The sequence below is a fragment of the Parambassis ranga genome, chromosome 2 (genome assembly GCF_900634625.1).
Source record: "Parambassis ranga chromosome 2, fParRan2.1, whole genome shotgun sequence".
Taxonomy (NCBI): domain Eukaryota; kingdom Metazoa; phylum Chordata; class Actinopteri; family Ambassidae; genus Parambassis; species Parambassis ranga.
Window position 1 is genome coordinate 1,160,286 of NC_041023.1, and position 13,018 is coordinate 1,173,303.

Sequence of the window (13,018 nt, forward strand, 5' to 3'; positions counted from 1 at the left end):
TGCAAGAGGTAAACAACAATATATCCAGACATAAAATGATCTGATGGCACACAAAGGAGCAGGCGGCTTGTATTTTCTGCAGGTGTTAGTTAGATGCGAGGAGAAATATGTGGAAAATCAGTGTCGTCCATCACAAATGTATTTAAAATATATATATTTTACTTTAGCTTCTTACCAGATCCAAACATAGAGACCCAACAGCAGCACAATTTTAAAGACTTCAAACACAGAAAAGGAATAAAAGCTACCAGAACGCCAGGCAGAGGAAAGGTCTGGTGTTTTAACAGTTTGTGACACACTGACGATCATCTTTCCTTCTCTCTGAAGGTCCCTGAACACATCACACAGGTGCCACAAACCCTTAAAAACCAGACACACGCCTGCGTTGATTCATTTTAGGTGACATCAGCGTTAGGTTTCAAGGCCAACGTGCAGAAAGAAGCACAGCGCCATCATCATCATCACAGAGGGAGGAGGAGGGGAGTCCAGGTGAGTGGAGGCTGGTCTGGATCTGACTGGTGTCACTGGGGCAGAGCTTTGAGGATGGCGTTCACCTCCTCTGCCACTGCCGTCAGTGCAAACTCAAACTGGTCCTGGAACAAAAAGACAAAAACATCTGAAGCCCAGCAGCCAAACCTCAGGAGAGGAGACGGAGAGAAGGACCCTCACCTTGGTGCGGACCATCCCGGGCCTCTGGTCTCGGACGTGCTCCAGCGTTGCAGCGATGTCGATCTCCTTCACACCTGCAGGAACACAGACCGACACTTACACCCGTGCAGAATGCAGGAGGAGGAAGTGAAGCCATTTAATCATAAGAACACAAGCTTCACCTTTAGCCATGCGGTTCAGAACCATGTCGATCAGGATGTAAGTCCCAGTCCGGCCTGTACCATCACTATGGAGACAAGAGAGTGATCATACCAGGTGAGAAGAGCTGCTTACATGCTGGCACGTCTGCCACCAGGTGGACACAAGAGGTACTACAGGGACTCCTTCCTGTTTACCTGCAGTGCACGATGATGGGGCAGGACCGTCCTCGGTAGCACTTGTTCACCTTCCTGGGGGAAAACAAACATAACAACACACGACTGGTTAATTAACCCACAGAGACGGATAGATGGGAGGACAGAAAGGGGGAGTTTGTTCGGCGATGGACCTCCTGCTGCAGCCACATCAGTCCATGATCATTTTTGTGACTATGCAACTGGACCCAGACTACTAGCTGCAAACCACAAGAATGACACAGACAGACATGTTCAAAATAAACCGCTGACCTCCATCGCACAGGGAGGGAGGATGGGAGGAGAGGAGAAGAGGGGGGAGGGTGGCGGTGATGATGATGGTGAGGCAGATGTAGCAGCAGCAGTACCTGCGGAAGTCCAGCAGGGGGCGCGTGGAGGTGGGGATGCCCTGAGCCGGCCAGCTGAGGAAGTGGAACTGTGTGAGCGTCCTGGTCTCCTGCGTCTGCACGTTCTTCAGGTAGAAGCTGCGCACCAGGAAGTCGTTACACCAGATGTGCTCCGACACCAGGTTCACCTGGAGAAGGGGGGGGGGCGACAGATCACAGCTGCTCACACACTGTTTACACACACGGACACACACTCACCTCATAGATGTGGTAAAGGGACGAGCCCTCGTCGGGCCAGTAGCGGTCACACTGTTTCTCTCCGTCCTCCACCAGCGCCGTCATCATCACGATCACAGTGCAGCCGTTCTCCCACACCATCTACACAACCACAAGAACAGGTGAGCACCAGCAGGGGGCGCAACTCACCCAAAACATCTCTTCATCGTCATCCTCATCATCACACCCACCTGCCAGAAGTCAGAGATGGTGTGTGACAGCGGGCCCTGGGTGGCGATGTAAGCCGGCATCCGGGGGTCGTGCTCAATCTGCAGTGAGGCGGGACCAGAGTCTGTTAGGAGAGCCCAATACAAAGCCGTTTCCATGGTGACGCTCTGAGACTTACAATGGTGCTGGCGTTGATGTAGTCTGACCGCGACGGGTTGACCTCTGCCTTCAGCTTCACCCTGGAGTGGTCGTCTGCAGAACGACAGTCACATTTAACCCTTTCTGCTCCTGTTTACTAACCTTTCGTCATATGGTCGGGGACTCACAGGGCACCGAGTCGGGGCAGCGGTTCTTCTTGGCGTTGGCGTCGCTCTGAGCCATGGAGACGGCGCTGGGTTCGGCCTGGTAGGAACACAGAGCATCCCACTCCTTCATGAGGCGGTCCTTGTTCCTCAGGTGGTCCTCCATGTAAGCCTGGAGGAGGAAACGTCAGCACAGAGTCAGACAGCGTGTCCCACCTCGCTGTGCAGCTACCAGAGGTACTGACCAGGATCATGTGACCGGTGGAGATGTCCATGTTGGCCTGTGCCGGCTCCTCGCACCAGGATGGCGTGCTGCTGTGGGAGCTGGGACTGGGCTGGGCTCCGTCGCTGAACTGGGACGACACGCTGCTCACCCTGGAGTCCGCACCTCCGCCTCCCACTGCTCCTCCCGCTGCTCCACCGACACCAGCTCCAACACCTCCTCCTGCCGCTCCACTGCCAGCTCCTCCACTGGCTCCTCCCACAGCGCCCAGGGCGGCGGCCTCCAGGCGTCCGAAGGCACCTTTGGAGGCCATGTGCTGGCGACACAGGTCCTGGTGAGCATGCGTTGTGTTGTTATGCTGCTCCTCACTGACATGTTTGATTGGAGGGAGCAGACTCCTCACCTGGTACTCCTGGTGGCTGAAGCTGCCCCCCTCTGGTCCCAGGCCCAGCTTCTTCGCGGCCAGCCGGTGTGCGTGATGACGCAGGCAGGCGACAGTCATGGCCGCCACCAGAATGCCACCGATGCAGGCCATCGCAACCAGCGTCGCAAACACCCAGCGGGAGCCGGGCTGGACCCTGGTCACCAGGGGCAACGACTTCCCATCATGCCTCTGGGAACAACAGAACACTTAATAGATGCCACTCTGCTTCTTCTTCTTCTCTGACATCTTTTCCTGCAGCCTCACCTCTCCGACGCCGCTCTGCAGGACCTTCAGACCCGTCTCAGACTCCAGGAAGTTCTTCTCTTCAACTGTGACACAAGTCAGACAACAAATCAGATTTGAATGTCACGCATTCTTTCTGTGTGACAGAAGCAGAGCGACGGCGTACCCGCTTTGTTTGCCACGTCTCCGGCCGTCAGGTTCTTGGAGCTGGGTCTGATCCTGAAGGTGATGGCAGGTCCCACCACACTGCAGAGGGAGATGACAGGAGAGCAGACCCAGGAGGTGAAATGTAAATATGTCAGTTTAAATACGAGCTCCTGAAGTTCATGCACACAAAAATCTGCATGAGTATCTTGTATTTGCAGATTTTTGTCTGAGGTCAAAGGTCAGGGTATTTGAGGAGGATCAGAAGAACAAAGATGTGAGTGAATCACTTCCACATGCAGATCACCAGCACATCACACTCCTCGCGTTCATATCAGGGTTTATTAATCCCATAAAATTAAAAATCTGTGATCCAAGCTGAGAGGAGGGGGGTCCGGAGGCTTCAGGCCGGCAGCTCGGGGCCGCAGGTCCTACCTGAGGTTGATGAAGGAGCCGGTGGAGAGGCCGATCCTCTCTGACAGCAGCACCAGCAGGCGCACCCCATCATTCAGACTGAGGGGGCTGCGGCGACAAGACACACACACACACACACACACACACACTGTCATACACGCACACACGGACTCAGGCAGCCTCTCATCCTGATTGGCTGCACTGACGTTGCCATGGTTACCTCTGGTTAGTGACGATGTAACCGAACTCGTCCTCCGCCGGCGCAGGCGGCTCCTTCTTGTCCTGGCCTGCAGCCTCAGTGGGAGCCGCCTCCTTCTGGGCTTCCTCTGGTTTTGGGGACTTGATGTTGGGGGGCGGAGCCTCCTGGGAGGCCATCTTATAGGCCATGGCGCCCTCTGTGAGCTGACGGAGGAAACGTTACATTAAAGAAGAAGACTTCCTGCCTGTTGACTCAGCAGGACAGGAGCATGCTCACCTTCTTCCCCGTGCCGGCGTCGTTCCCCTTATCTGAACAACAAATAAAAAGATGGAGGTCAGTATGAAGATCCAGATGTTTGCAGCTGTAACGTGACGTCTGGAGGGCGACCTGTGGCCGGTTTGCTGTAGGAGCTCTCGAGCTGCAGCTGCTTCAGGGCAGCCGGCAGGTCGTCCTTCTGCTGGAGGGACAAATCCTTCATGTCCAGGCCGTAGTGATCGAGCAGCAGGGCCAGTCTCTGCAGAGAGCGCTCTGAAGGACACCAGAAGACACACATGAAGACAGACACTTAATGAGGGGGACGGGACGTGGGCGTCCTCTCACCGTCCAGGCCTGACAGGGCGTCGTACTCCTTCTGCGCCTTCTTCTCCGCCTCGTCCTGCTGCGGCTGCTTGCTGATCTGGGAAACCTGGGAGACAGAGTCCTCACCGTAGTCCAGCGGGAAGTCCACATCCAAGAAGGAGGAGGAGGAAGAGGAGGAGGAGGAAGAAGAAGAAGGGGAGCTGAGGTAAAAGGACACCAGGTCCTGGAGGAGCTGCTGATCTGAGTCCAGAGGGTTTGCTCGAGATCTGGAGCGCGAGGAGGAGGGCAGTGGGAAGGCTGGATTACTGTCCAGGGAGTTGAGGGAGCGCTCCTCCTGGTCCTGGTACCCGAACTGCTGCTGTAACGACACACGGTCCTCATGGTCAGCCTCACTTTGAGCTGCGCCGATTAAAAACCGGCAGTTCAGGAGCCCTCTTACCTGGCGGTAGGTGTATGGGTCCAGCAGGGGCGTCTGCATGTGGACCGCGGACCGGGAAGGATCAAGGACCATGTAGTCCAGGTACTGCTGCATCAACTCCGCATCAGCTGGTTCTTCAGGACCCTGAGCCCTGTGTGAGCCAGGACCCGGCAGCCTGGAGGACCTGAGAGAGAGAGAGAGAGAGAGAGAATCGTCTCAAAGTCTCATCCTGACCCCTTGATGAGGACACGTGTCTGTCTTACTGTTTGAGGGACTTCTCGTGAAGTCTAGAGCGGGTGCTGATGGAGGGGACGCGACTCAGCTCTCGTCCAATAATCATCTGCGTCACGTCATCCTTCCAGGTCAGACCTGAGACACACACACACACACTCAGTCAGTCTTTGCCCAGCTGTTACATCTGTGTGTTACCACGGCGATCAGAGACTCACCCTGCACCATCAGGTCTTTGAGGACCGCCTGCAGTTTGTGCAGGATGGGGACAGACACCTGGTACTGGACGGGGTCCTGGTGAGGAGCCTGGCACTGTCCGAACAAACCGTCTGCACAGGAAGCGCCCGACAATCAATGTCACGCACAAAGTAAACGGCTGGGCGTCATGGAGACGTTATCATTTCAGCTATTAGCATATGCTAGCATTAGCTTCATGTGTGAGTGTCACATCTGCAGTGTTTGCCAGGACATGAGTAGACACACACTGTACGAGTACTCACCCCACACACTTGTATGTACAACACACACACACACACTGTGTGTGTGTGTGTGTGTGTGTGTGTGTGTATGTGTGTGCTTGGGCTGTGGTGAGTCATCACCTCTGTCTCCCTCCATCTTTCATCAAACACGCACACAAACACACAAGTGGGAGACACACGGTCGTCAGGCAAGTGATGTCACTGTTGTCATAGAGACGGCCAGCGGCAGCTGTGATTGGCTGAGCGCAGCTGACGGAGGGAGACCTTGTTTACGTTGCTCTCTCGCTCTTCTTCTCTCTCGGTTTGCTCTCCTGCTCTGTTCATCTGTCTTTCATCTTCCTCTCTGAACGTACCGTCTCTTCATCACCGTCTTCATCACTTCATCACACACACACAAACCTTGATCACAGAATGACACACTCAGGGAGAGCGTGTCATGTTTAAGGACATGAAATGGAGACTTTTTGGATGCAGGCACCACCTGTTACCTCCTGCTGGTTCATCTGATGTTCCCTAAATGTCCTCTCATGTAGAAACAGGGAACAGAACGTCCTCAGGGAGGACGCACGCAAACACAACGCCATCCATAATGCAGCTGGGCCTGAGACACACACATACACACATGCACGCTCGTGTAAAGACATCCTTGTTGTGTCTGAGCAGGCAGGAAGTAGGGACGTCAGAGCTTCCTGAGGCAGGAGCCCACGGGGGTTTGGTCACTATCTGTCACCCTGCTCATGGCGGTGCATTCAGGGCGCCGTAAATATGAGCCTCAGAGAAAGTGACAGTCAGAGTGTGTGTCTGTGTGTGGTCATACTCACCATCGCTGCACAGCTGATCTCTGGGACACAGTTTCTTCTCAAACAAACAACCTGCAGACACAAAAAGAACACGTCACACACACTCCAGACTCCGGCCCGTGTTGCTAAGAGTCTCCGGATGGAGCCGTGTGTGTGTGTGACCTTCCCCAGGTTGTAATGGGTGGTGAGGCAGTAAACAGCAGCAGCTGCTCGCTGTGTTTGAGCTGGACGTTCATTAAGGATTTATACAGCAGCAGCAGCATCCTCTGCTCCACCTGCTCCACCCTGCCTGACTCTCAGGATCAGGCTTCATCTCATCCTCCACCTGAGTTCTATAAACAGAGTCGCCCACATGACGACACCACCCGGCCTCAAAGAGGGAATCTCCATTAGAGCAGAAAGCTGAGACGCAGCTAAACATAGAGCCGAGATCCTCCATCACCCCCCCCCCCCCTGACCACACCATGACTAATCTCTGCTCCACCCTCACTCTCTCTCTCTCCTCCACCCACACGTCCCTGTCTCTGTGTTTCCAGAAGATGTCATCCATAATGATCCAGGCACACACACCATCCACATTCATTACAGGGCGCTCAGTTTAATCAGGCCTGTAATGAGCGACGGAGATGAAGTGGACGGCAGCTCGTCCACAAAGCCTGGACACCGGGACGCCGTTACACTCCTCTGGGGACATTCTCCGTCCACTGCTTCACCCATAAACTGCTTGCTCTAATCACAGTGTGTGTGTGTCTGCCTCCATTTTGTCTCCTAATGATGCTTGGACATCAGCGTGTTTCCAGTCAATCAAACGCAGCTACACACACGTCAAATCATGTGAAAAACCTCCTCCACCTCCACCTCCTCCTCCTCCTGTTCCTCCTCCTGTTCCTCCTCCTGCTCCTCCACCTCCTCCTCCTCCACCTCCTCCTCCTCCTCTGTGTCTGTGTGTTTCCCTTGTATCGTCCATTACCCGCCTGCCACAGAGGATTCAGTGTCGTCTTCATAATGGTGCCTGTGGCGTTTGAGGCTGACAGAAGCTGCTGTGAGCCGGCCGGGTTGCGACCTTCATCAGCTCATCTTAACCTTCTAACCTGCACCTTCATGACAGAAAAGAACCGCTCTGACTGTGCAGCCATGGCACCAAACTCAGAGAAAACCAAGAAGGAAGGAGCTGAACTCTGACACGTTCCTGCAGGAGTCCTTCTCTCTACAACTTTCTCCACAAACATCTGATCATGTGCTGAATGTTCAGAGCTGCTGCTGCTGCTCTGTGGTGCTGAGGCGCCATGGAGCTGACAGGAAGCCGTGAAAATCACTGAGGGGTCAGTCATGAGTCATACCTGTGAGCACGGCCTGGTCTGACGCTGCAGGCTTCATCCACAGGTTATTTTTTCAGCTGTGTCTGTGTGTCTGTGTGTGGATGTTGTGCCTCTGTTGTGTGTTTGTTTGTGGTCATGGAATAAAGGTTTGTGGATCAACAAACCACACACACACACACACACGATGACGTCATCTGGCACCGGTGTAAACAGAGCAGGCTGGTCATCAGGAAACGCCTTTCAGGTGAACACATGAGCAACTTTCACAACACAATTCAAGAGAACGTGTGTAACTCTAATCACACACACACACACACACACACACACACACACACACAAGTGCTCCAACAGCCAGCAGCACTCCCGCCACAGCGGCGTGTCACCGGGGGGGAGAGTCGTGATTTACGCCGCCTGGACGCAGCCAGTTCATTACCGGGGAAAGTGCATCAGTCTCCATCAAAGCTCAGACTTACCGTAACGGGCGGCCGCGCACAGACGACACGAGGCGGTGAGGAGGAGGCACAGAGCCGCCCAGAGCCGCGGAGACCTCATGGTACATCCAACATCCACCGGAGCGAGGAGGAGGAGGAGCAGGAGGAAGAGGAGGAAGAGGAGAGCCGCCGCCGCTGCTGCGCTGCTTCTACCAGCTCTCCATGTCTGAGGAGCGGCTGCTGCTTGTGGAGCGCTGATGGGGAGGAAGTGTGTGTGTGTGTGTGTGAGAGAGAGAGGAGGGATGGTTAGGTTGTCAGGGCCACAGGAGGCGCTACACTGCAACAACACATTCACTTCAGCCGTGATCAAGCACTACACACACACACAGGTTAAACAGGGATTATCAGTAATCTGACATGTTGGCTGCACATCTTTTTATAAATTCAGACTCATGGACACAACAAACAGGTTGACAGAGCAGGAACGCTCAGCATCAGCACCTCAACCTCAACAGACGGAGGCTGACGGACTTCCTGCTCTGCGGCAGACGTCCTTCTCTTTCTGCCAAAAAGCTGACGGCACTTTGGCTCAGGCGGCGCTGAGCCTCCTCACTGTGCAACACTGCAGAGGTGAGATTAAAGAGCTGCAGGACCAAGCTTCAAATCAACCACACATCCACACAAAACAGGCTGAAGACACCGAGTTTTATTTTCTAAACAAGTCCATATGAAAGTAATGTTACACGTGAATAACAGTGCTGAGGTTCCACGGACTTTGTGTGCAGGTTCAGTTCCGTCTCCTAATCCACCACCAGGCTGCTCCTGATGGCCGGGAACAGCTGGAAGAAACCCTGCAGGAAGGAAGCAGACAGGAAGTGGTGCCGCGCCGCCACACATTTCAACACAACAAACACAAAGACGTGAATCGCATCTGCTGTCAGACAGACAGAGGTACCTTGAAGAGGGTGCTGCTTTGCAAGACACTGGAGGTGCAGCACATCTCCCTGATGGAGTGCATGGACAGCTGCGGAGCACCGATGTCCACCACGGGGATGCCGAGGCGGGCGGCCAGGATGGGGCCGATGGTGGTCCCACAGGGGCTGTCGTTACGCACCATGACGTCCTGCACATGACAGCGAGGGTTAGAGGGAAGACACAGCACCGGCTCAGCAGCCTCCACCCTTCACCGTCTCCACGTCTCCATCACAGCACTAATTTATAGAGGCTGTGCTCAGCAGACGGGACATGTCCTTTCCTGTCCTCCTGATGTCTGCCTTTGTCTCACACACATTCTGTTCACACACACACAGACAGTCACACCACGTACCTGCAGCGGCACGCCCACCTGCTGGGCCACCTCTCGGATGACGGCGGCCGTGACGGCTGTGGTGGCGTAGCGCTGGTTGCTGTTAAACTTGATCACCGGGCCCTAAAGAAAACAAGTCTCTCCATCATGAGTGTGTGTTTTAGAAGAGCGTTCACATCAACACGCCTGAGCGTAAAGCTGCTCACCTTGTGGAACGCTGGTCGATGGTTCTCTTCGTGTTTCTCCCTGAAAGAAAACGATCAGAATGAAACAGAAGCCTGACCACCTGCCCCCCCGCTGCTGATACTGACTGGTAGTTGGGGTGCACAGCGTGCGCCATGTCAGCACTGATCATAAAGGACAGCGGCGCCGCCTGCTGGAAGGCCGTGAGGTTGGAGGAGGAGGCCGCCAGGCGGCTGAGGATGAGCTCCGTCAGGTTGGACTGAGCGCCCTGAGCGCTCTCTGACCCCACCTACAGGAAACACAGACACACTACAGTCCGCTGTATAAACACACAAACACTCGTTCATGTGACGCTCACCTCTTCGTTGTCATACAGGGTGACCATGCGGACGTTAGGATCTTTGGTGAGAGAGTCTCCAGAGCAGGACTCCATCAGTCCCTGAGTGAGACAGAGGAGGAGGAGGAGGGGACGTTAGATGAAGAAGAACAGATATTTAAGGGTTCGAACGGGGGCTTGAGATCTGACCTGCAGGGCGCAGTAGCAGCTGTGCAGGTTGTCCAGGCGAGGAGAGTAAATGAACTCCTCGTACACACCTCCTAAAGCCTGCAGAGAGGAGGACGGAGGACGGAAGGCGTCAGCTCGCGCTCCATGTTCACAAGTCTTAAACTGCTGTTCTACAAGTGACAGGAAGTCAGTGGTTTGGACTCACCGCAGGCTGCGTGTCAGTCAGACACAGCTCAAAGTCCAGCAGAGTGTCAGGCTCGACACCCATCTCCGAGCACAGCACCTTCACCAGCGCTGGGTGGTGCTTCTCCGCCTGAGGGAGGGAAGAGAAGAGACATAGGCGGCATGGGAGCTAAAGCTAAAGGACGCCACCATCCTATCCGTCCGTGGTGTGTGTGAGACTGTGGGTTACCGTGTTGGAGGCACAGGAGGCGTCTCCGGGGGACGCAGAGCCCGTCTCCAGCTCCTCCTGGACAGCAGTGGCAATGATGGGCACACTGAGACGAAACACACACACCGATAATGAGTGACAGTGAAGAAAACTGTGACCGCACAGAGCTCCGTCACCGCGTGACCTACAGGTGGTTCTCCTTGTTGGGGCCGAAGGAGTCGTTGATGTCCCGCTGCAGGTGGATGGCCAGGTGGGGGATCCTGAGCAGAGGCTTGGGGACGTGGATGAGGCGGTGGACCAGCCTGCTGCCGCTCTGCAGGAGGAAGACGTCAAAGACATGAGCTCAGCGCCCACAGGAGGCGGGACAGAAGCTGCAGCAGTCTTTGTACCTTGACCATAACGCGGCCGGCGATGGTCAGGTCGCGGTCGAACCAGGTGTTCCAGATGCCACCGCCGTAGCATTCGACACCCACCTGCAGACAGCCCTGCTTCGTCCGTTTAGACCTGGGCTTCACCTGAGAGCACAAACACCATCCATCATCTCAGCGTCAGGGAACACAACCAAAACCAAAACCGCCATGTTCGGCATCAGAGGAGCGGCGCTCCTCACATCAGGTGTTACATCGGAAGGTTCAGTGGAAGTGGGCGGGGCCTCACCCTGAGACAGGGGCTGTCTGTGTGGGCGCCAATCATGGAGAAGCCATTTCCTGGCAGGTAGCGTCCTCCCACCGCGAAGGCGATGACACTGGAGAAGTTCCTGGTCACAAAATACTGCAGAGAAGGGGTTCATTTATCTGACCAACGCCTAAAACAAAAGGTTAAAATCATGTCTGAACTTCTCACCTTACTAGCCGGCTTGATGTCCCACTGCTCCGACTCCTTCAGCTCGATGAATCCGGCCTCCAACAGTCTGCGTCGGCACTCTTCAACCACTGCAGGAAAAGAGGAGTCATTGATCCTGGGTTAGCTCCAACAGTCCGACAGTGAAATCAGGAGCAGGTCAGAGTGCAGAGACAGATTGTGAAACCTGTGTTCCATCTGAGGAAACTCGATCTTATCTCAAGCTCAAAGTTAAACGGAGCAGCAGCTCGTTCATGCTGACACACGTAGATCTGCTGGTCCTCTCAAACTGCATCAACATGCATGTGAAAGCAGGCTGCATCATTCAGACAGGTGTCTGATTTAGATTTAAACACAGTTTTTCTGACCGTACCGTGATAAGGAGACACTCCTCTGTTGACAAACTGCAGAAACTCTTTGGCCGCTGACTGCACCGCTTCCTTTGAGCTCTTCATGATCACAGACTGCAGGAGAAAACACAACAAACACATCAAGTTCATGCCTGGCAGCCACACAGCATAACTAGCTAGCGGCGAGTAATTCCAATGTCGGACAGTGACGAATAAACTCTATGCTACGAGTCAAATTTAGAGGACGAGCACCAGCACTTAGCTGCAATGATCACACAATGGCTGCCGTGTTAACTATCGGGCTAAAAACATACATGTCTTTGCTCAAATCTACTGTAAAGACGCGTGATTTAACGTACTGTCCGAAAAAGGAAACATCGATTCCTTGCTAACCTTTGCTAGCTAACAAGAACCGTTAAAAACGAGCTTTCTGCCTCTTCTTCGTCGCTCCTCTTCCTCCTCTGGCCAAAGTCAAAGAGGCTCTCACACCACAGAGCAACAATAAAATCATTTTACGACACCTACCTGCATTAATTGGACTTTCAAACCCGGTCGCGGTGACAGGAACGAGCAGCTCCAGATTAGCTGACAGCAGCAGAGGAAGACGCTGTTTTCAAACACGGCGTGTGAGCGACACCCAGCGGCCAGGAGGCGCATTGCGACACCTCATGTTTACAGGCAGATTATTAGATTATCTCCTTATTTCTCCATTTAATCCCGTTTATTGTTCAATTAAAATAGGTATCATAACTACATTATATTTACTGGATATAATTATACATGTATTATTATGATAAGTTTAATTATTTTTATTTCATTATTTTATTTTATTTATGCTGAGTTTACATAATAAAATATTTTAAATCATTTGTATGATTTAAAATAGAGATAAAAATAAAAACAGATTTCACTTGAGGTGCTGTCACAGATGAGGGAATGCCTAACGTGCCCCTTTATTTGGCCTAAACGTTGACATTCTTTATGCAATATGCAACGCTGAGATCTTTGTGACACCATCAGTCATTTTTTTCTATGTTCTGTTTATCGGTGTATCATCACAGGAACCGACCTTATATAGTACTGAACGCTGAGGGAGGAGGAGGAGGAGGCAGGGGACGATGAAGGCATGTTTACTTCAGCTGTCAGCTCGCTGCGTCTCTCCTGGTCTTGAGGAAGCCCAGAGGACGCAAACACACAGGATGGTTCAGGGTCTATTATTAGACATGAGAGCAACAGGCGGACGGTTTACACTCATGTGGGAATTTCACCAAATCCATCAGCATGAATATAATTTTCATGATTATGCTTTAACTGCTGCGTAACTGTGAATAATTCAGCAGGTTGTGCAGGCACAGAGAGGCCTCACACCACCACCATCATCGTCATCATCATCACCATCATCATCATCACCATCATCATCATCACCATCAGTGGCGGCGGCTTCC

The 13,018-nt window shown here is 53.4% G+C and overlaps 2 protein-coding genes across 6 annotated transcripts; both read right to left on the reverse strand.

Annotated features, from left to right (window-relative positions):
- Positions 1–14: 14 nt before the first annotated feature.
- On the reverse strand, positions 15–8,258 carry LOC114431983 (receptor-type tyrosine-protein phosphatase-like N). Of its 4 annotated transcripts, none has more exons than XM_028399701.1 (23): positions 8,041–8,258; positions 6,270–6,320; positions 5,188–5,298; positions 5,002–5,107; positions 4,760–4,922; positions 4,342–4,678; positions 4,129–4,269; positions 4,018–4,049; positions 3,763–3,944; positions 3,564–3,650; positions 3,151–3,230; positions 3,006–3,070; positions 2,721–2,930; positions 2,340–2,648; positions 2,119–2,266; positions 1,971–2,044; positions 1,816–1,893; positions 1,607–1,726; positions 1,370–1,536; positions 1,005–1,058; positions 831–895; positions 670–743; positions 15–593 (listed from the first exon to the last, which is right to left on the reverse strand). In XM_028399701.1, exons 1-23 carry the CDS (start codon positions 8,117–8,119, stop codon positions 522–524), a joined length of 2,805 nt encoding a protein of 934 aa, XP_028255502.1. In that variant the 5' UTR covers positions 8,120–8,258; the 3' UTR covers positions 15–521. The 4 variants fall into 4 exon arrangements, with proteins under 4 accessions (XP_028255502.1, XP_028255503.1, XP_028255504.1 ...); XM_028399702.1 differs by having other exon boundaries at positions 522–593; positions 4,342–4,675; XM_028399703.1 differs by having other exon boundaries at positions 522–593; positions 2,340–2,633.
- Positions 8,259–8,684: 426 nt separating this feature from the next.
- Positions 8,685–12,198, reverse strand: dnpep (aspartyl aminopeptidase). Of its 2 annotated transcripts, none has more exons than XM_028399766.1 (15): positions 12,099–12,198; positions 11,597–11,687; positions 11,227–11,315; positions 11,041–11,154; positions 10,773–10,898; positions 10,572–10,696; positions 10,405–10,489; positions 10,198–10,305; positions 10,014–10,091; positions 9,846–9,926; positions 9,616–9,776; positions 9,511–9,550; positions 9,326–9,427; positions 8,954–9,121; positions 8,685–8,849 (listed from the first exon to the last, which is right to left on the reverse strand). In XM_028399766.1, exons 1-15 carry the CDS (start codon positions 12,102–12,104, stop codon positions 8,799–8,801), a joined length of 1,425 nt encoding a protein of 474 aa, XP_028255567.1. In that variant the 5' UTR covers positions 12,105–12,198; the 3' UTR covers positions 8,685–8,798. The 2 variants fall into 2 exon arrangements, with proteins under 2 accessions (XP_028255567.1, XP_028255568.1); XM_028399767.1 differs by lacking the exon at positions 12,099–12,198 and adding an exon at positions 11,967–12,089.
- Between the last annotated feature and the right edge of the window lie 820 nt (positions 12,199–13,018).

Coding starts and splice junctions, on each gene's coding strand:
- LOC114431983 (XM_028399701.1), bottom strand. CDS start 8,119: ATGAGGTCTCCGCGGCTCTGGGCGGCTCTGTGCCTCCTCCTCACCGCC. Junction 6,321..8,040: donor GTGCGCGGCCGCCCGTTACG/GTAAGTCTGAGC, acceptor TTGTGTCTGCAG/GTTGTTTGTTTGAGAAGAAA. Junction 3,945..4,017: donor ACGCCGGCACGGGGAAGAAG/GTGAGCATGCTC, acceptor TTCCTCCGTCAG/CTCACAGAGGGCGCCATGGC.
- dnpep (XM_028399766.1), bottom strand. Junction 11,155..11,226: donor ACATCAAGCCGGCTAGTAAG/GTGAGAAGTTCA, acceptor CCTTCTCTGCAG/TATTTTGTGACCAGGAACTT. Junction 10,899..11,040: donor CAGACAGCCCCTGTCTCAGG/GTGAGGCCCCGC, acceptor TTGTGCTCTCAG/GTGAAGCCCAGGTCTAAACG.